The following is a 23,084-nucleotide window of genomic DNA, read 5'->3' as shown; positions in this document are numbered from 1 at the left end:
TAGTGAGATGATATGAAGAGAAATAGATTCTAGGTAGAGAGAAGAGCATCTACAAAGGCCTGAAAACAACAGTTCATGGTTCTGCGGAGGATCTTAAAAGTTCATTGTTGCTTGAACATAGAACGTGAGGCAAAAGAATGTATAGGAAGATTGGTCTTCAAGAAGCCCAAGAAAGCTACTTGCCAAGGAAGTGTTTTTAGGGAGGTATTCATGTTGCTAAGTAAATGAAAACATAGGTTTTGGTTGAGATGGTCGGGAAAGCATCAAGAAAGAAGAAATAGGATTTGAGTGATTGAGTACAGTTTTGCCCAGTTATAAAGAGAGGCAAGAGCTATTGAGAACTTGGTACGCTGAGATCAAAGCCAGGCAGAAAAGCCCAGAGCTACGGGGTACCTGGGAGGGAGAAGCAGCCTGGCTGCCATAGGGAGATTGGTTTGGGAGACAAAGGAATGGGAAGGCATTTTTGTTGTCATGGTACCTGAGGATGCCCCTGGTATTTAGCTCCCAAAGTCCAGGGATACTAAGATTCCTGCATTCTGCGTAACCCTCAAGAATTGGCCACGTGTGAGGAATTTTCCTATCCAAAATTCTTATAGCACCCACACTGAGAAACAGTGATAGGCAAATAGTAAGAGGTTCTAAGTAGGGATTTATTTTACTTGTCTGGATCCTCTTTTTAAAAGGCAAATATCTCTTAGGTTGACTACGCCTTGATACATTCGTCCACTCAACAAATACTGGGCACCTACTCTCTGTGCCAAGCACTGTTCCAGGTCTCTCCGCGAAATCACCTGACTGAATTATTTTCATCAGTCAAGGAGTTGCCAGCTGGCTGACTGGGGAATGTTTTGGATGGAGATGAGAGGAGATGAGACTGTTCAGATTTCCCTTGTTCTAACACACTGCCATCCCACCACTCTTTCAAGTCCTCTACAATGCAAACAAAAACATTCAACGAAATGTTTCATACCCACTGCCTCATTTTTATGGTCTCCTTAGACCCTAAAAGTGCTAATGAGAAACGGGGCAAGAGTCCTAGCTCAGTCATCATCTTCTTTTAACACCATTAATCCTATCACCTCTCCCTTCAGATCTCTCCTTCCTTTGCTTCCTCAGTATTCTAGGGTTCGTTTCAGTTATAGGAACCTGCAGTGCTTCTCATCCCCTTTATTTCTGGCCAAGCACAATGGGGCGGAGGAGGGTACACAGTACATACATCACTAGGAGACATCAAATAGCGGTGGGAGACACAGCAGTGGCTAAGAGGGTGCTGCCCTTAAGACAGTGTGTGTGTGGATGTTGAGAACATCTCCAGTGGTCAGGCAACCCCTGCCCGTCATTGAGCCGCACTGCCCTGCTTCCTGTTGTCCAGCCTCTCTCCTCCCTAATCAGATACTTTCCCCAGGACCTAAGCTTAACATGGCTACAATCTGTCCTCTGGGAATTGCATCTTTCTAGCCACTCAGCCTGAAAACGTTGGCACCCTCTGACTCCTTCCCTATTATCCTCACATAGGGCATTGCTAAGGATTTTTGTCCCCATAAAGACTCCTACCTCTACCTGTCTATCGCATTGCCATTCCCCTGATGCTGTTCCTCATTCCATCTCCCTGGCTTAGTACTTTAATCTCTGTACTGTCTCCTGCCTTTCATCTTGCTCAGTGCTGCCAGAAAATCTTTTGGAAGCACTAGTGACATAGTCTCCCTAATCATAAGCTGGCAACGACTCTCCACTCCTTATAAGATCAGTGAAGAGCCTCAGCTCAGCGCCTTGTCCTTATTTTCTACTTGCCACCATCGTATAGTTCTAGGTGCTAAGCTGCACTACTTCTCATTTTTTGTCCTCACATCTCCATGTTCTGGCACATGCAGTCACTCATCTGTGCGTTTTCCCTTTCTCCTATGGGCACAGAAGCAGATTATCCTCCATTTCCAAGGCCAAGCCCATTGCTATCTCCCTGCTAAAGATCTCCTGGTTTCCCCAGAAGTAATCTTGTCTTCAGAAGGAAGTAATCTTGCCTTTTCTGAGTTCCCCAGAACTATTTTTATAGCCATCAGTTACACAATTAAGATTTCCTATCTCATGGTAGTTTGATCCTCCTACTAAACTATAAGTTTCTTCAGAGCAAGATTTTTGTGTCTTTTATCTGTAAACTAGCTAAATGCCTTGGACACAGCCATATTCTTTTAAAAATGTGACCTAAAGTATCTTTCTATATTTAGAAAAGCTGGAATAATGACATGAATTTCATGTGCATAAGAGAATTATTTAATGCCTAGGTAGGTTAAGTAGTAATTTTTTTTTTTTTTTTTTGAGATGGAGTCTCGTTCTGTCTCCAGGCTGGAGTGCAGTGGTACAATCTCGGCTCACTGCAACCTCTGCCTCCTGAGTTCAAGTGATTCTCCTCCCTCAGCCTCCTGAGTAGCTGGGACTACAGGCATGCGCTACCATGCCCAGCTAATTTTTATATTTTTAGTAGAGACAGGGTTTACCATGTTGGCCAGGATGGTTTCGATCTCTTGACCTCGTGATATGCCTGCCTTGGCCTCCCAAAATGCTGGGATTAAGGGTGTGAGCCACCACCTGGCCAAGTAGTAAATTTTTATTTAACTTTTATGCATTTAGCAATCACAAGTTGGGCTTCTCCTTTATGACCAACTGTCTTCTAAGGGCAATGTGAACTGCCCCTGCAATCTTGGAGCTTACAGTGGAGAAAGAGGAATGTAAGGGCAAGAAGCTGACATATTTTTTATATCCGCTGTGTGCCAGTCAATGGATTTAGTGAAAGTTAATAATGGGTGAAACTGAATCAAACCCAGGTTCACCTGGCACCAAATGCCTGTACAGCAGTTTGCTACAGTGAGTCATCAACAAGGTCCAAACTTCTGGAACTAGATAATTTCACCGCAAATTAGAATTATTTTAGACAGGAAAATAAGAAATGCGAATTAAGATTTACCTCATTTCAGAGATATAGTCCTGCAAAAGTGTATATATACAACTTTCTAAAGCCCTTGATTTTCACTCTTTTCAATTTTGCCGATCCACTTATTTGAGACCAGTGAAATGCCTGTTTCCCACTTTGGACCTTGGCGTTGCTTGTGGGTCAGTTTCTGGTAGTTCCTGCAGTTTGCCTTACTCACAGGCCAGTGCCATCTAATAGTAAAAAAGGACAGTCTGAAGCTCTTGGTTTTCTTAAACTTCACAGTGAAAAAAAATCATTTTCTTCATTTTATTTTTTAGTGTAGTGTTCAGGAATATATTGCAGCAAAAATCTGGAAACAACCTACCATTTTTGTCTGTCAAATTATGTGAGGTCTGTCGTACAGATTTATTTATATTTCACCTAATTCCAAAAGCATTTGTGACCATTATAGTAAATACCTACCAATAAAATGGTAAAACATGTTGTAAGTGACCAATGCTTAGGACCAGTAAAAGTTAAACTAGAAGAAGAGGTATAAACCAGGGAAAACACTACCTAAAGTATTCTAGTTGTAGCTGGTGAATATTTGTAAAGTGAGAAATCTTTTTGTGGTGGGGAGAACTCAGTTACTGAACCGCCAGATTTATTTTATTTTATTATTTTATTTTATCTATTTACTCTTGAGGCAGAGTCTCACTCTGTTGTCCAGGCCAGAGTGCAGTGGCGTCATCTTGGCTCACTGCAACCTCTGCCTCCTGGGTTCAAGTGATTCTTGTGCCTCGGCCTCCCGAGTAGCTGGGATTACAGACGTGCACCACTACACCTGGCTAATTTTTGTATTTTTAGTTAGAGATGGGGTTTCACCGTGTTGACTAGGTTGGTCTTGAACTCCTGACCACAAGTGATCCACCCAGCTTGGCCTCCCAAAGTGCTGGGATTATAGGCATGAGCCACAAAGCTCAGCCTGAACTGCCTGATTAGAATACATCTTTTCACACATTTCTCCATAACTAGGGGCTCCTTATGCAGTTTATGAATTATCCAGGCTCTCATTTTCTTCCCTTTCTCTTGCTACCATGTGGTTTTACACAGTGGTTTTCTCTCCCACTTCTGGGACCAAGCAGTATCAGCATCACCAGGAAACTTGTTAGAAATACAAATTCTTGGACCCCATCCAGACCTACTGAGTCAGACACTCTAAGGTGGGGCTCAGTAATCTGTGTTTTATCAAGGTGATTCTGATGCTACTCGAGCTTGAAAACCACTATTAACAACCCAACTAGAAAACAAAAATAACTAGAGTAAAAAAAAAGATTAAATATTAAAAAGCCCTATACCAAGGGAAAAAAATAGGAACTGTCCCTGAATACACAAAATTTTACTTGAAATAAGAATTCACAGTATGAACAAGTCAAATGTAGCAAAGCATTGCTAAATGCATATTTTAAAATTCTGTGAGTTAATAAAAAGTTTACAAAGAAACTGTCTTCCTCTTGGTAGCTAACTTCAGTATGACTCACCTAAAATCATATTTGTTACATTCAGATTAGCCCAAACATCTGAAGAACAGGTGAAAGATTTTAATAAGTCATATACTTTATTACTGTCAGACTTAAAATATTTATTATTATCTAAAATTCAAATTCAGAGTTCAAAAATTAAAAGTTCAAAATATTGCTCTTTTTTTTTAAATTAACAATTGTGAAAAATATAATCAGTTGTTGAGTGAGACTGCTGTAGGAGTATATAAATGTCTAGATCATCTATAACTTGGACTTTTACATTGGAATTTTCTAAATAAGTTGTGCCAGTTGGCCTTAAAATAAATTTTATAAAAACTGCCTCTTCTTCCTCCCATCCTTAAAATAAAATTACGAAGAAAAAAGTGCAATAGGTGATTTTTAACATAAATTCTAACATAAATCTAACATAAATTCTAATATAAATCAGATTTATCAGAGCAGATCACCAAAATCATTTGTTCGCCCTGACTGCACTGAGTCACTTGAACTCTTCTGAATGTGTACATTTCTACGACTACAGACTACAGAACTTTCTTTGTGGCTGCAGAGACTACTACAGACCAGACCTCCAGCTCTGCCAAAACAAATAGAAAAATCAGGATGTGTGACCAGAGAAAATAAACAAGTGGCATCCACTGGCTTTATTTTATCTCATTTTATTTCCTTCAGATTATTTTAGCCAAAGTTGAAAACCCTTTAAAAATGGATTGGGGATAAACCAAGGATCGTCAGGGCAGTTTTTGATTTAACCTTCTGTACAATAAAAGGGAGAAACAAAAGAATTACAAAACATTCTCCGGTGGGGGGGAATAGGGGAGAGAGAGCAGGGGGTGGGGAGTTGGGGAGAGATAACATGGGGAGAAATGCCAGATATAGGTGATGGGGAGGAAGGCAGCAAATCACACTGCCATGTGTGTACCTATGTAACAGTCTTGCATGTTCTTCACATATACCCCAAAACCTAAAATGCAATTAAATAAATAAATAAATAAATAAAACATTCTGCCTGATTAGAAGGTTAACACAAGGAGAGAAAATAACACAGGTGTTAGATGATGGGTCTCAGATGGGCATGAGTTTAAAGAACCACTGGCAAATGCTATGTCCTCTGTGTTTGAGTTGTAAAGATGGTCCACTGAGCACACTGCTTACCTTGTAGTAATGTCTCGCTGAATGGACATAAGAAGCCATTATGGTGACTCAAAGTTGAAATAATATTTTAAACTACTTTGTATTTCTCTACATCCATTTTTTTTTGTATGAACATTTGATTTTATCCTCTGACATAGGTATGTGGGAGGATAATGATTGAGTCAAATAATAGGTGTATCTTTTAATTTTTTTATTGCATTTTAGGTTTTGGGGTACATGTGAAGAACATGCAAGATTGTTGCATAGGTACACACATAGCAGTGTGATTTGCTGCCTTCCTCCCCATCACCTATATCTGGCATTTCTCCCCATGCTATCTCTCCTCAACTCCCCACCCCCCACTGTCCCTCCCCTAATTCCCCCCGACAGACCCCAGTGTATGATGCTCCTCTCCCTGTGTCCATGTGTTCTTATTGTTCAACACCCGCCTGTGAGTGAGAACATGCGGTGTTTGATTTCCTGTTCTTGTGTCAGTTTGCTGAGAATGATGGTTTCCAGATTCATCCATGTCCCTACAAAGGACACAAACTCATCGTTTTTTATGGCTGCATAGTATTTCATGGTGTATATGTGCCACATTTTCCCTGTCCAGTCTATCATCGATGGGCATTTGGGTTGGTTCCAGGTCTTTGCTATTGTAAACAGTACTGCAATGAACATTCGTGTACATGTATCCTTAAAGTAGAACGATTTATAATCCTTTGGATATCTACATCCATTTTTAATAAGATCTCTTAGTCTGAGCTGTTAAAGCTTAAGGGATCACCTCACCATAAAACCACTGAATACTTCAAGATCCTCTGCTTGAAAGGAAAGACTTCTGATGGAGAACCTATCAGCCAGGAGGAGCTGTCATCCAGTGACTCACGAGTCCTCCTGGATTCTTGTTTAGACTCATCAAGGTGACTTCAGAACAGGAAGTCTTTTCTAAAAGTGCTGACCTTGAAAACAAAGAGTACATTGATTGATCGTGTTTGGCATTCCCTCATGCCTCTACAAAAAAAATAATAATATTTTGCCAGTTACCAGGAAGTTCAGTTTTTATAAGATGTGCAGGATCCAATGGTAGAAAAAATTTTTTTAAGGTTTTTCAAAGCAGCAAAACTAGTTAAAATAATTTTTTTAGAGTTTAGCAAATTAGAAAAGCTTTTGTAGGATATTTTGTTCATCTGAAAACACTGCTTTGGATACAGGAACTAGCAGCTTTTCCTCGTCAGTCTTAAAGGCATGTTGCAGGTGACATTTTTCTGTCACCAAGTTCCTGGTGAGAAAAAAAGTCACAAATTGAGTGTTTGTAGGAAGCCGTGTCGGCCACCATGTCCAGTCACGCATCTAATGCTCGAAACCCCTTTACAGCATCCCCACAGGAGGTCACTCGAACTTACAAAGTGGACAGGTTTTTTTTAAAAAGTGCCAGGGAGTGGGAATGGAGGACTAAGGCAGAGAGTGTCTGCTTATTCCATTCATGTTACTTTGCCCTATATTACCAACTGGAGATGTACAGAATCTCCACAGGCCTCTGCTACTTCTATGATTGTCCTGACCCTAGTTATTACAGTAGCTTCCAATCAGAGAATCATGGTCATGGTTTCTTAACCTGGGCACTTTGCCATTTGGAGCCAGAGTACACTTAGTTGTAAGGGCTATGCTGTGCATCGTAGGATATTTGACAGCATCTCTGGTTTCTACCCACTAGATGCCGCTGGCACTCATCTCCTCCACCTCGAGCCCAATCCTGGTTTGACAACCAGAACTGTCTCCAGATATTACCAAATATACCCAGCGGCGGGAGGAGCAGGGCAGGGCAAAACCGCCCCTAGTGGAGAGCCACTGGTCTGAATTAAGGATGTGTTCTGTGAGATACAGGGTCTGAAGGAACCAGATCCAAATTATTTAGAAAGCAGTGGCTGAGATCTTAACTGTTTGCTCAGTCCAATAAACAGTTCCACCATTGACAAAATGTTGGTGCAGTTCTTTTTTCTTTTTTGTGCAACGGATGAAGCAAATATTTCAGTCCCTCACACCTTACTAAAAACAGGCTACTGCAATAGGTGCTATAAAAATGCAAATAGTGGAACCCTATTACCTAAATTCCAAGACAACCTTGACTTTAGGATGCACATCCATTTTTAAACGTTTTAGTGTAACATTCAGAAAAGTGCATATATCACAAGTTCACTGAATCTTCACAAACTGAAAACACCATGTCACCAGTAACCAGGTGAAGAAACAGATTGCCAGCATCCCAGAAGGCCCCTTGGGCTCCCTTCTGTCCCTACGAGCCCCCTAGATAGCCATTGTCCCAATTCACAGCACGGATTAGCCTTGCCTGTGTTACACTGGCTCCTTAGATGCACATCAATTTAATAATAGCCTTTTGAGAGAAGAAAAGAAACATTACATTAAAGATGTACAAAACCTCTAATAATGCATCCCAGTTCCTTAACTAAAACCAACTGATGCCTCCCAAATTTTTATCTCCAAGTTTAACTTCTTTTCTGAGCTACTAACTCTTATATCCAACCAGCCATTCACACAGAACACATAAAAACAGCTCTTACCTCCCATTTCACCCCTCCCTCAACACCACCCCCTCTCCTGCCCCACCTCCAACTTATCCCCTCCATCTCCCCATTCTGTCTCATCTCTGGAAATGGTGCCTGCACTCACCCAGGTGTTCAGGTCAAAATTCTAAGGGTCATCTTGACTACTCTCGCCCTCATTCATTCCATTCACAGGTCTCTGTTGCCTCTGCCTTCAAAACAGACACTAAAGGTATCTACTTTCTTTCATCTTTGCTACAACCCCCGAGGTGCAAGCTGGTGTCATCTACTGTGTGCACTACTGCAGTGATGCAGTGACTACCATGTGGTCTCTATACGTTTGTTCTTGCCCCTTTATGGCCCGTTCTCCATACAGTAGCACCAACGAGCTTTTTCAAACATAAACTGGTTTGTATCATTTCCAAACATATAAGCTTCCAGTGGCTTCCTCTCACACTCAGGATAAAACTCAAATCCTCTCCGTGCCTGGGTACTGGCCTGTGCCTCTGACATCATCATCACTGATTCACCACTGCATGGCCTGGGTGTTCTTTCTGCAGGGCTCTGCCTGACTGGCCTCCTCATACCATTCAGGTTTCTCTGCAGATGCAGCCCCTTCTGAGAGTTTTCCCATGCTTCTAAGTCGCTCTATACTATCCTGACCCTGGTTTAATTTTTTTTTTATAGCTTTTATCAAAAGCTGATCTGTCTTTGTCTCCCCAGTATGTAAGAATCCAACAGGGTAAGAACACTTTATTTATCATATCCTACAAGCTCAGAAAACTGAGGGTATGAATTAATTCAAACTTGCAGAAATGTTAAGACGAGGACCACGCAAGCCTTAGAACTGAGGAAATGTCATCATAAATTCTATTTATTGAATGCCAATCACTGCAATAGTTACATTTTATAGCCCTGGAAAATGGATGTATCCTAGCGAGGTGGCTTTCAGATGCAAGTGACAAAATCCAACTAAAGCTAGGTTAAAGTAAAGAATATTTAATATGAGAAGAGGTCTAGAGAGAGCGGCTCCGTATTTGAACAATTCTGTAACTTCAAGACTTGATGGTTTCAGTTTGGCTTCGCTAGCATTTTGTTAGCTTTCCCCTCATGCTCACAACATGGCTGTAACTATTCCAAATGTCACGTCCTCACTCAGCAGTCCCCAGAGGCACCTAAAAAGGGAGGTTATGTATGCGCTTCTCTTCTAATCAGTGAGGACAATCTTTTGTAGTGTCTCCTGATATCCCATTGGCCAAAATTCTCTTACACATATATGCCTAAACCAGCCACTATCAACGTAAACAGGCATATGTACCATGCTTTGTCATACCAGTCATTCAGCTCCATGAGCTGGGCAGGATCTACCCGAGAGTATAAAATAGAGTCTCATGAACATTGAAGATGACAGAAAATAGCAAGAAGCCAGACAATTGAAAATGTCTGTCACAGTATGTATTACTCTCCTGTTACAGATAAGGAAATTCAGACTAAAGCAACTTGTCTGGCAGAATCTCCTCCCCAGTTTCCTCTGACCTGAGGATGGCCTAGACTTAATGACTCACGTCCAAAGAATGGAGTAGGGAAAAATAGTAACTTTACAGTGGAGAAACTGCAATCACTACCTTAGTCCATGGTGTCATGTGGATGTTGCATACCAGACAGTATGGTCACATACTTTTTTATCACTAAAAAGGGCACTTCAGCTCTGTGATGTTCTTTCCAAAACGCATAATACTGATCTAATCAGGAGAAAAACAACAGATAAACCTAAACCCAAATTGGAGGACACTGCGCAGGATACTCAGAGAGTATTCCTCAAAACTATCAAGGTCATGAGAAACAAAGATTGGGAAACTGTCAAAAACCAGAGGAAACAAAGGAGATGTGATAACCAAATGTGGAACCTAGATTGGATCCTGGGACAGAAAAAGAACATTAGTGGAGGAAATGGTAAAATCATAGTAAAGTGTGGAATTTAGTTAACAGTTCATTAGCTAAATGCACCAATGTTAATCTCTAAATTTTGACAAATGTACAGTAGATATTTACGACGTTAACATATGGGGAAAATGGAGACAGAAACTCCTAGTACTATTTTATAACATTTGTGTAAATCTAAAATTATTCCTAAGTAAAAATATGTTTTTAAAAAAATGTGTGCTAGGTAATTGTTGAAACTGGATGTTAGCTCTATGGGTATTCATTGTATTATTTACTCTGCTTTTATACATGTTTGTAATTTAAAATTATTTTAATATTAAAAATGCATGCATTAATGAAATATATTTTATGAGTTTCTGCCTTCAAGATATTAGCAGTCAAGAGTGACAGAAATTCTTGTGCTGACTACTGAAACAATAATGAATAAGGCAGATTTTGTTGACTTGTTTGTGCCTAAAAAAACACATGATATTTCATGTTATATTCTACAATCTTGCTACTCAAAATTTGGTGCAAGAAACCGCACTGCTATCATCTGAGACCTTGTTAGAAATGCAAAGTGTAAGGCTGACCTCTAGACCTACTGAATTGGAATCTTCATTTTAACAAGGTCCCCAGCGAACAAAATACACATTAAAGTTTAAGAAGCACTGTTTGTTACCATGTGATTTTCTGCATTTCTGAGCAGATCACATCTAGAAAGTAAATTCCAATAAAAATCAATGAAGATGCTCATATGATGATTTTACTTTTGACTAGAGGACTATAAATTACTTCCATTTTCTCATATCCTAATAAAACACATGACATTTGGTCAGAATAATAATATCGACTTAAAATAACAGATAATATTATACCCCCTTACTAAGGCCAGTAAGATTGTAGGGAAGAGTAAAAGTAGCAAATATTTAGTTCAGCCAACTCCTTAATATGGCCTGTATCAAAGAGAAGAGTCTGATGGTTAAAAGAATGGACAAGATTCTTATATTAAATTTTAAGACTGTTCCCTGATGATGTGGACACTGAGACCTCTCGGATCCAGGCACTGATTTTTCCCTTCAAAAATTCCTGCCCCAGCAACATGCAGAGAAAAGTGATCTATCTCAGCATTGTTTTCCCTTTCTTTTCATACCATGCCACCTTTGAAAATATGTAAATTTGGGGAGCACCACTTTGGTTAGAGACATCTCTGGTCATGCTAGCTGGGCAAGTTAATAGTAAACAGAATAAAGAAGAGATCATATATCTGATCATAAAATAGAGAATTGGCCGTAGTTGTTCATCTCCCTCAGAGAAGTGCACACTAGAAGCTGAACATCTGCTCTCCTTGAGTTTCTCTTTGGAATGGAGAGCAAAGAACCTGAAATGACAATGGAAAAGAAAGAAAGAGGCTGAAGGATTCACATGTGGAATGGACTCTACAGGAAACTTTCAAATAGATGCAAAGGATGTGAAAAAGACTGAAATTTTAGGGAACTCTCTGTTTCCCATGATGTACCAACTAGGGCTTCATGGATCTATTTGACCATGCAGATGGGAAAAGGCAAACAACTGAGACAATCTACACCAAAGACAGAGTCCGGTGAATTAATGCATCAGTGGAAGGTGGGGTCCTGGGGGCAATGCATATAGACAATAATTTCAGTTTGGAATTATAAGTAAGAGTGGGATATAGAGCAATAGATTGTTAACAGGAACAAGAGTAGGGTCTCGTTTTTTCAGGATAAGGAAAACCTAAATATATTTGGTTTGCCAATCAGAAGAAAATTAATGTGTTGATTAGCCAATAGAGAAGGAAGATAAAAGGTTAGTGGAAGGATCAGGTTCTTTGAAGATAATTGTGAGAGAACAATAGAATTGCAAATAAAGGACACAAATGGTGATTCGTCTTATAAAGGAGTCAGGACACCTCTTCCCTGGGAAAGAAGGGAAAGAGAGGATGACTGAAGATAGCCTCAGTCAAATATGTGGGGTCATCTCGTAAGACTGAGTAGGTACAGAAGTGTGACTAGTCATCTCCTGAAGTTTGGAATACCTATTGTAGAAATGCAATAAGGGTAAGGCAATGACAAGGCGGCAATATAATTTATAGTGTGAGCACACTTTTAAGGATGAAAGGGTGGCTAACAGATGGAATGCCTCACAGCAGTTGTCAACCTGGACTCGTCTGGGCAAATGCAAACATATGGTCACACTAGAAAGGAACCACCACTCCATGGAAGGGGCAGCTATTTGAGACCATGAATGTGTAAGGGATCCATTCAGCCACTGTGGCCTCCTCTAGTGATGTTCCCAGTACATGGTCAGAATTAAAGAGAATGCTGGTTTCTAGAGTTGAGAGGAAAAGTGAGGCAGAAATAGCAGAGTCATAAAAATCATGAAATGAAGGCTCCCTGGTGATCACTGACATCTTTGGAGTGGCAGGCAGCAGTCTGCTACACTCTCCAATAGAACTGTGTGCAGGGATGGAAATGTTTTCTGTCTGCCCTGTCCAAATGGTAGCCCTTAGCACACGTGGCTGTTGAGCAACTGAATTATTCATTTCAAATAATTTCAGTTAAAATTCAAATAGTCACAGGTAGCTACCATATTAGAAAGTGCTGGTTCAGACTGAGCCAAGCAAAGAGCGAAGCCAGCAGGGAGATTAATGGACTGTAAGCACAACAGCATGACTAGAACTGGAGGTCATTATGTTAACTGAAATAAGCCAGGCACAGAAAGACAAATACAACATGTTCTCAGTCATATCTGGGAGCTAAAAATTTTGATCTTATGGGCATAGAGAATAGAATGATAGAAGCCAGAAACTGGGAAAGGTAGTGGGGAGGTGGGGGAAGAAAAGAAACTGATTAATGGGTACAAATATATGGTTTGATAGAAGAAATAAGACCTAGCGTTTGATACATCAGCAGGGTGACTATAGTTTACAATAACCTATTATACATTTCCAAGCAGCTAGAAGAGAATTATTTGAATGTTTCTAGCATGATGAAAAGACAAGTATTTAAGCTGATTGACATCCCAAGTATACTAATTTGATCTTTACAAATTACATGAGTGTATTATCACATGTATTCCAAAATTATGCACTTCTTTCATGCATCAATTTTTAAAATAATTTTTAAGTGCGAAATACTGAAAAAGCTAGATGGGAGTTTATTGGGCAAATTTAAGCATAAGCATAACTGCATTTAGAACAGTACTATGTCATGATGAAGTCCCAAGTATGACAGTGCCAGTGAAGAACCAAAGAAAAGAGCTGATGGGACTGAGGATACTGAGGAACCAAGAAGTCAGGAAATGAGCTGTCCGTGTGTGTGTGTGTGTGTGTGTGTGTGTGTATATATGCTCACACACCCACAGGGAGTTAGCTGGGTGTGGGGTACATTACATACTGGTGGCCTTGAGGAAAGGTAAGCAGGTCCTGGAGAACACAAGATAGAAACCATAGGATGGGCCGGGCATAGTGGCTCAGGCCTGTAATCGCAGCACTTTGGGAGGCTGGGGCAGGAGGATCACCTGAGGTCAGGAGTTCAAGACCAGCCTGGCCAACACGGTGAAACCCCATCTCTACTAAAAATACAAAAATGAGCAGGGCATGGTGGCGGCCACCTGTAATCCAGCTGCTTACGAAGCTGAGGGAGGAGAAATGCTTGAACCCAGGAGGCAGAGGTTGCAGTGAGCCGAGATCGTGCCACTGCATTCCAGCTTGGGCAACAGAGCAAGACTCCATCTCAAAAAAAAAAAAAATAGGATGAGGAGAAAAGTTGAGAGAATGACTAAGATTTCATAAAGCAGATTATTTTGTTTGTTTAAGATACTGTTTTCTGGAGCAGTCAGTATGGATCAAGGAGAATATAGATTTATCTTCTGGGATTGGTCATTAGGGAAGGCAAAGGGAAAAATTAAATTTGTTTCCCCTTGACAAAGGATAGTAGTAGTGGTTAAATTTTTTTTTAATGTCTATAATATTCAGTGTGGTAGGTTATTCATGAACAATGTTTTCACGCTGAATTGAGCAGTAAATTGGCTAAATATCAATTAAATAATTTTATTTTACAGATCTGCTTTAACGTTGGAAGTGGACTTCACTTACAGGTGAGGAAACAAAGGGATTGTTTTCTGCCTTTTGACTCAGGAGACTTAATTCCATGGCAAACAGGTTGGCTGGGCTTTACTAGATTAAAAACACACATTGTATTAGACCCAGCCATTTCCATTCAAACAAGTGCAGAGGAGCTTATCCAGGGGTGATCAGTGCAGCAGCTTTTGACAATGTAAATATCCACCAATAGGTGAATGTTAAAACCATTTGTGGTACATGGAAGAATGTTCATGATGAGGTGCTGAATGAAAATCAGTGGGCAAAATAAGATATATAGTATAAGTCCATTTTATAGCAAAAAGACCTTTATACATCTATGTATATATGCATAACTGTATAGTTATGAAAAATCATAAAAGATATTAATCAAGCTGTTAACAATGAATACCTTTTGAAATATAAGTGAAAAAGTCATTTCAATTTTTTGTTATAGAAAATTTTGTTCAAGAAAAAAAAAATGACCTAGTAATAAGCAGTGTAAATATTTTGAAGTAAAATACCTATTATATAGACAGCAAAATGAGTAAAATGACAAAACAAACCTAATATAAGGATTATTTCTGATCTTAAGATTTCAGGTCAGCTATATTGAAATTTTTCCTGAATAAAATATATATTTGCCTATAAACCCAACTGAAAATTTACAGAACAGTTTTCTGCCTAAGGTTCTGAAAATGAAATGGGAAATTTAATTCTTCACTCAATCCTGAAAACAATAAATTTATTAAATGGCAGTTTCCCTAGTTTTAGTCAAATTTATATCAATAGATTACTAAGATTTAGTCTTTTAAAAATTTAGTAATTTATTTTTAAACCACAAACCACCACAGAAAAATGAGACTTTATTTTCAGTTAATAAGAAAAAACGTTTTTGACATGATCTGTTTTTTCTTACTTTGCCAATTTGTAAGGCTACCAAATGATTCTTTAAACTTTTCAAACTCTCACCCTGGGAAATAATTTCTTACTGCTAAAAACAAAATTCTACTGGCTAGGAACAGTGGCTGAGACTTGTAATCCCAACACTTTGGGAGACAGAGGCAGGTAGATCGGTTGAGGCTTGAGTCTAAGTTCGAGACCAGCCTAGGCAACATGCTGAAACCTCGTCTCTACTAAAAATACAAAAATTAGCCAGGTGTGGTGGTGTACACCTGTGATACCAGCTTCTTGGGAGGCTGAGGCAGGAGGATGGCTTAAGCTATGGAAGTCAAGGCTATCATGAGCCAAGATCGTGCCACTGCACTCTAGCCTAGGTAACAAAGCGAGACCCTGTCTCAAAACAAAAAATAAAAATTAAAAAAAACCCTACTGCTTTACCCGCTTGGAGACAATCTCTTGGGGGCCTATGCAATTTGCTGGAATATATATATATTTCCTTTTAGAAAATGAACCCTCATGGGAAATATGAAGCAAACCTTAAAATTTGCAGTATTTAAAAGTTTAATATGTTATAAGACACCATACTACTGTTCTAAGTTTATGACACATAATACATTGTTGGCAATATTCTATTGTTGTAGGTCTTAAACACAAGAAATGGAAATAATCTGCTTCCTAAACATCCTCATTTAGTGCGACAAAAGCGCGCCTGGATCACCGCCCCCGTGGCTCTTCGGGAGGGAGAGGACCTGTCCAAAAAGAATCCAATTGCCAAGGTACCTCCTAAAGAGGAGCACGAAATACATACATATGACTAAAATGCGGTATGAGAGGACTTTTATGCCTGCTTTAAGGAAAATTACATAATGTGCTTACTGAATTTTTAAATATTCAGGATACATCTGAAAATTAGCAGAGCTTACTTTACAGCATAAGGTATCAACGTTAAGATTCTCTTTCCCATTCCGGAATATGCAAAATCTTGCATTGGCAAAAATATAGATAACTTTGAGTTTTGATTTAACCAAGAGTAAAAGGATCTGGCACTGGTAACATGGAGTGTTCAGTGCTCAAAAGATGTCATAAAATGTCATTTTCAAGATGAACTGGTGTCTCTATGAGGTAGGGTGACCATCCTCATTTGCCTGAGACAGTCATGCTTTATGCCTGTTGTCCTGGCTTATGATATCTATGTTTTCACTCTCAAAGGGTTGAATTTTTTTGATAAATTATGTGAAAATGTTGCTACTCTGTATTTCAATGACATGCACAAACATGAACCCTTCATTTTTTTTTTACCCCTAAAGCTTTCCTTTATAAATTCTACCCATTTTGGTAAGTGATGCTATAATTCTATCCAATTTTTCAAGCCAAAAATGTAGCACATTCTATCAGTGCAATTCCAGAAATGTATTTCAAATCTTCTCTTCAACTCCACTGCCATTCCCCTAGTCCAAGTCATGGCATCTCTGGCCTGTATTACCAAAGAACTTCAGAAGGAAATTGTCCATAAAAATATTTACCTGTAAATTATAGAGAATCACTTATCAGGCTTTTGGCTAAGATCAAATCTAGTAAATTACAGAGAGTTCAACCTGAAACATTCCTGTTATTTTTCTGTTAGATACACTCTGATCTTGCAGAAGAAGGAGGACTAAAAATTACTTACAAATACACTGGAAAAGGGATTACAGAGCCACCGTTTGGTATATTTGTCTTTAATAAAGACACTGGAGAACTGAATGTTACCAGCATTCTTGATCGAGAAGAAACTCCATTTTTTCTGGTAAGAAGAATAATTTTACATTTATTAGTTTGTAGCTTTTCTTTTGCAATAAGTAGCATATGTTTTATTTTTTTCATAGTATGGTAATTCCGTTTTCTTAGCTTGAATCTAATCTTATTTATTATTTGTGTCATGATTTCAGCTAACAGGTTATGCTTTAAATGAAAGAGGAGTCGATATAGAGAAACCCTTAGACCTACGCATTAAGGTTCTTGATATCAATGACAACGAACCAGTGTTCACACAGGATGTCTTCTTTGGGTCTGTTGAAGAGCTAAGTGTGGCAAGTAAGTGGTTTTGTTTTTTTTTAAATGAATAAATACCTAAGATTACTTTATCCCCACTACTTTATCCCCACTGTAAATAAACACGAAATTTCATATCTTAATGAAAGTTGAGTATTACCTACAGAACAAATTGTAAGAAACCTTTCACTCTAGATTCAGAACTGCTTTCCTTATAAGTTTAATGGACTTTACATGCCATTGTTTTTACCCTCAGTACAGATATGGTATATTAATGTGACAGATAAGGTCTCTGTATCAACTACTCAATTCTGCTCTCTGCAGGAAAGCACCATAAACAATATGTAAACAAAAGAGCCTAGCTGTATTCCAATAAAACTTTATTTACAAAAACAGGTGGCTGGTGAGCTTTGGCCCTACAGTTTTGGCTATAGTTTGCTGACCTGTAAACATGTTATTTTAACTCTAAGGTTTATTCGCAACATTGTTGACACAGTGCTCTTCATGAGGACTCGAATGAGAGATTTCTTTTTGATTATGGTATCAAGACTAGTTGGCCAGGTGCGGTGGCTCACATCTGTAATCCCAGCACTTTGGGAGGTCAGGAGTTCAAGACCATCCTGACCAACATGGTGAAACCCCATCTCTACTAAAAATACAGAAATTAGCCAGATGGGGTGGCAGGTGCCTGTAATCCCAGCTACTCAGGAGGCTGAGGCAGAAGAATCTCTAGAACCCAGGAAGCAGAGGTTACCGTGAGCTGAGATCACACCATTGCACTCCAGCCTGGGTGACAGAGCAAGACTCCCCCTCAAAAAAAGAAAAAAAAAAGAATAGTTACGCTTCTGATTTGTTTGTGTCTTATTAAATATCAGGATCATGTACCTGCTCGTGTTACTTTCTTTGTGTTGGCTACTAATACTATTATAAACAAATCTGTCATCTTACATAGCAATTTTTCAGGACTCCACTCTCAGCCTTGCCTTCATCCTGTTTTTCCTACTGTTGTATTCCATTCATGCTTATGTCCTCATCCAGTGGAATGTTATATTGTGGTCATCTATATGCGATTTTTAATAAGCACCTGAAATCTTTTTTGGAACAAGGTAAAATTATAAATAAAATAACAACAGGTAAGTGTGCTTAAAGTTGAGTTTCATCTTGGACATCTTTATTTCTAATGCCAGACACACTTGTGATGAAAATCAACGCAACAGATGCAGATGAGCCCAATACCCTGAATTCTAAAATTTCCTATAGAATTGTATCTCTGGAGCCTGCTTATCCTCCAGTGTTCTACCTAAATAAAGATACAGGAGAGATTTATACGACCAGTGTTACCTTGGACAGAGAGGTAAATTAATATCTTATGTTGCCCATCTTTAAACACCCTTTCCTTTCCAGTTTCTCCTCTCTTTTTCTTTTCCAATTTTCTTATTTTGTTCTATATTCCTTATCCATAGGATAACTCTTGGAATTACTCTCTTTTAGGGATGTGCTGTCCAATATGGGCCATTAACCATATGTGACTATTGCATGCTTAAAATGTGACTGGCCCAAATTGTAATGTGCCACATGCATATTGAGTTTGTAATAATATATGCACCAGATTTGAAAAACTTAGTATTAAAAAAAATGCAAAATATGACCTTTTTTGTGATCATTGCATGTTAAAATAATGTGTGGATATCATGGATTAAATAAAATATACTTGTTTAAAATTATCACATTTCTTTTTAAAATGTGGCTACTAGAAGATTTAAAATTACATAAGGACAGCACCATTCTAGGACCTATCCTATCAGAATACTCTTTACTAAAGATTCCTAAAACAGCATTTCTCAGTTTGCAGTTCTCTAGTGAAACATTAGGAGTCTCCTCCACTGCTCTACACAAGAGGCAGTGAGGGAAGGGGTGAAAACAGGAATCCCAGGTAGAGAATAAAAGTATTTGTAATGGAGAGAATTACTCTAAATCCCAAATTAAAGGAAAATTTGAGTAGGTTTTCTAGGAAGGCATTTTTTGAACATTTCACTTTATTATTTCTAACTCAAAGGGAATTTATTATTATTTTTTTTTTGAGACAGAGTCTCTGTCACCCAGGCTGGAATGCAGGGGCATGATCTTGGCTCACTGCAACCTCCACCTCCGGGGTTCAAAAAATTCTCTACCTCAGCCTCCTAAGTATCTAGGATTACAAGGCGCATGCCACCACGCCTAGCTAATTTTTGTATTTTTCATAGAAACGGGGTTTCACCATCATGGCCAGGCTGGTCTTGAACTCCTCACCTCATGATCCACCCTCCTCAGCCTCCCAAAGTGCTGGGATTACAGGCGTGAGCCACTGTGCCCAGCCTCAAAGGGAAATTTTTAAATAAAAAGGGGTGATAGAAGATTTTTTCAATGCTATATACATAAAGGTTTTAACAGTATACAAGAGTAAAGTGGTACTGATCCTGAAGTACACTCTTTGTCATCAAATAGAAATCATCCAGGTGCACTATGTTCAGTATTTCTTAGAAAAAATGATTGAATTCTGCCCAAATTGGAAGGATTGTGCCCAACATGCTTAATGGGATGTTTACAAAATTAAAGAATATGATTACACCAAAATTCTACTCTACACCTTTTCACATAGAATTAGAATGGAAAGGTGCTACTTTGCATCAGTAGTGTGATATTTAACAAACTGCTGTTTCTAAAGGATAGAAACTTTCTCCAATAATAATGGCTGTTAACTTACTGGGCATTTACCCTCTACCAGGTGCTGTTCTGAGCCTTTTTATGGATTAACCCATTTAATCCACATAGAAACCCTATGAGGCATATTCACTTGTTACCCTGTCTTACTCAGAAAGAACCCAAAGGTCCAAGGGATTAAGTGCATGCCCAACACAGCCAGTAAGTGACGAGGCCAGAATTGGAAACCAGGCAGCTGACTCCAGGGTCCCGGTGTCCTGTGCGCTGAGTGTTTCTGCCCTATGCAGGACCCCAAGCACTGACACTACCTGCCCTCCTTAAGCCCCAGCCACGCTGAACAGAACCATAGTAAGGGGACCTCATGGAAGAGAAGAAGCGACGTCTCAGAAGCTGTTCCCTAGGACACATACTATAAGAACCAAGTCTTGGCCAGGCACAATGGCTCACACCTGTGATCCCAGCACTTTGGGAGACCAAGGCAGGAGGATCACGAGGTCAGAAGTTTGAGTCCAGCCTGACCAACGTGGGAAACCCAATCTCTACGAAAAATATAAAAATTAGCTGGGCGTGATGGTGCGCACGTATAATCCCAGCTACTCAGGAGGCTGAGGCATGAGAATTACTTGAACCCAGTAGACAGAGGTTGCAGTGAGCTGAGATCGAGCCACTGCACTCCAGCCTGGGCAACAGAGCCAGACTCTGCCTCAAAAAATAAATAAATAAATAAATAGAATCAAATTTCTGGGGAATTCTGGACAAAGTTCATTCAATTTTGTCTTCACTAGCTAAGTTTATTTAGGAGCGGGTTTTCCTAGCTGAGGATGAAGTGCAGGGCAGAACAACCCAATTCCGACAGTTCCACCTCACTCTCAGCAGAGAATAAACTACATTTTGAACAATGGCTCTTTTGTGCACACTATCTCCTCATAATATCACCAATGATATATTTAAGAATTTGACTATCTACAATTCCTGAGACTTTTCTGTTCTTCTACAAAAGCTCTGACTGCAAGTAAACAGTATCTTCACACAAATAATAACAGATCGTAAACCCGATTTGTAAATAAAATATACTGTGGTCCCGTGATAAACTGGACTAAAACCAGAAAGCCAGATTTGAGAGTGACTCTTTTTACCCCAGCTGGACATTTTTCATTGCTCTGCAGGAACACAGCAGCTACACCTTGACGGTGGAAGCAAGAGATGGCAATGGAGAAGTCACAGACAAACCTGTGAAACAAGCTCAAGTTCAGATTCGTATTTTGGATGTCAATGATAATATACCTGTAGTGGAAAATAAAATGGTAACTATTATTCTTACAGTAACTCTACCTATTCATATTTTAGTCCTAAGTAAAAATATTTCACTTATATTTGTATTTTATTGAAATAAAAATCATGTGTTCGTGTTTTGCAGCTTGAAGGGATAGTTGAAGAAAATCAAGTCAATGTAGAAGTTATACGCATAAAAGTGTTTGATGCAGATGAAATAGGTTCTGATAATTGGTTAGCAAATTTTACATTTGCATCAGGAAATGAAGGAGGTTATTTCCACATAGAAACAGATGCTCAAACTAATGAAGGAATTGTGACCCTTATTAAGGTAAGTACTAAGTATTCAAAACTGGCATGGGCCAAGCTGGTGCTGGAGAGGAATCTAATATATTTGAGCCCTGAACATTTACAAGTGCTTTACATGCTCAATTAACTAGCACTACAGTTGTTTGAGAAAGGGGCCATCCCTATTTGCCCAAGTTCTGCAGTTAGGATGTGGTCACACTATGGTTCAAATTCAGATCAGGGGACTCTAATCCTAGCCAGACAGCATGGTACTAGCATCATTACTGCTCAGCACATTTCCAGACTTTGTTGAACCTCATGCCTGGCAATCACACTCTCATATTATGACCTCGTGCCTCTATTGAGTGTCCCCTCAATTACTACCTCTTATTTTATCTACTTAACAGTAAAGCCAGGCCCAAACTTTGAGAAGCCAAGGCAGGCAGATCGCTTGAGTCCAGGAGTTCAACACCAGCCTGGGCAACATGGAAAATCCCCACTTCTACCAAAAAAAAAAAAAAAAAAAATACAAAAATTAGCTGGGTGTGGTGGCACATGCCTGTAGTCCCAACTACTCAGGAGGCTTATTAAGTGGGAGGATAGCTTGACCGCAGGAGGCGGAGGCTGCAGTGAGCCATGATCACACCGCTGCACTCCAGCCTGAGCAACAGAATGAGACCCTGTCTCAAAACAAACAAACAAAAAAAAAAAAAAAACGAAGACTGAAACAAAACCAGTAAATCCAGACCTCACTAATAACATCTAAAAGTAAAAGCTATGATAACTTGATAGTTAAGTATGCCTAAGAATCACCTCATAAAACTGTATGCCAAAAATGGGGGTTCCTAGTCTCACCTTCAAAAAGTTTCACTGGGCAGGTCTCAGGAACTTGTCTTTTTAACAAAAATCCACTTGTGATTCTAATATAAGTCATTTGAGGCTCACATTTAGAAATATACTAAGTTCTTGTGCTTAATTGAATCAGTGAAGGAAAAATTGAACTAAACAGGGATATTAAGCAGTTATATCATACACATTTGGAGCTCGTAACTCTCACGGAACTTTTTAAACAAAAATTACAGGATGGATTTGTATGTAACAAAATTGGTAAGGAATAATATCAATGTATTTTAAGTGTCTTATGTTAGAATTGCCTTAGGAGGTTTTAAAATAAAATGCAAAGCTATAGCTTTCAAAATACTATTTCATTAAATCACACACAGGCAAAAATTGATTCCAGAAGTTTCAAAATTCTTAAAAACATGATATATAGCAGACTGGGTAAAACTCTGACAGTGGAAAGAGGAATAATATAGATATAAATGTACAACAGAATACAGAAGAATTAACTTGAAGTTTCATGATAATAATTATGAGCGCCATTTATTGAGAGCTAGCATATGCATTTCAGCTACCTTTTTCAAAGCAGAGGAAAACTGAATAATGTTCCTTCATGTTTAAAGGGAAGACGTCTTGTGATTATTGAAGAAATGGATCATGTCAGTCGAGGCAAAATCAGTTTATCTGCTTGTGTAGAAATATAATTTTTAGTCATCAGTTACAGGTACAGCCATGCCAGATACCTGAGATAGGAAAGCCAATTAATTGCACACATAAGGAGAAACAGTCAGATATTAATGAATGACAGAGGTGCTAGCATAGAATTGTCGTGTGTCACATAAGAACAGTCAGTGACAGACTACATACATGACAATGGCCCC

The 23,084-nt window shown here is 39.0% G+C and overlaps 1 protein-coding gene across 1 annotated transcript in view; it reads left to right on the top strand.

Annotated features, from left to right (window-relative positions):
- Window positions 1–23,084, top strand: part of DSG2 (desmoglein 2) — a 48,250-nt gene that overhangs the window by 5,287 nt on the left and 19,879 nt on the right. Inside the window, exons 2-8 of the mRNA XM_032293115.1 lie at window positions 14,151–14,186; window positions 15,714–15,848; window positions 16,697–16,858; window positions 17,001–17,145; window positions 18,291–18,457; window positions 20,970–21,107; window positions 21,221–21,406. Of these exons, the coding sequence (XP_032149006.1) occupies window positions 14,151–14,186; window positions 15,714–15,848; window positions 16,697–16,858; window positions 17,001–17,145; window positions 18,291–18,457; window positions 20,970–21,107; window positions 21,221–21,406 (969 nt within the window). The remainder of the gene's footprint in view (window positions 1–14,150; window positions 14,187–15,713; window positions 15,849–16,696; window positions 16,859–17,000; window positions 17,146–18,290; window positions 18,458–20,969; window positions 21,108–21,220; window positions 21,407–23,084) is intronic.

The sequence above is a fragment of the Sapajus apella genome, unplaced genomic scaffold, assembly GCF_009761245.1.
Source record: "Sapajus apella isolate SASKATOON/1434 unplaced genomic scaffold, GSC_monkey_1.0 scaffold29, whole genome shotgun sequence".
Lineage (NCBI taxonomy): Eukaryota > Metazoa > Chordata > Mammalia > Primates > Cebidae > Sapajus > Sapajus apella.
The sequence above is the reverse complement of the archived record's forward strand: the minus strand, read 5'-3'. Positions and strand labels throughout refer to the sequence as shown.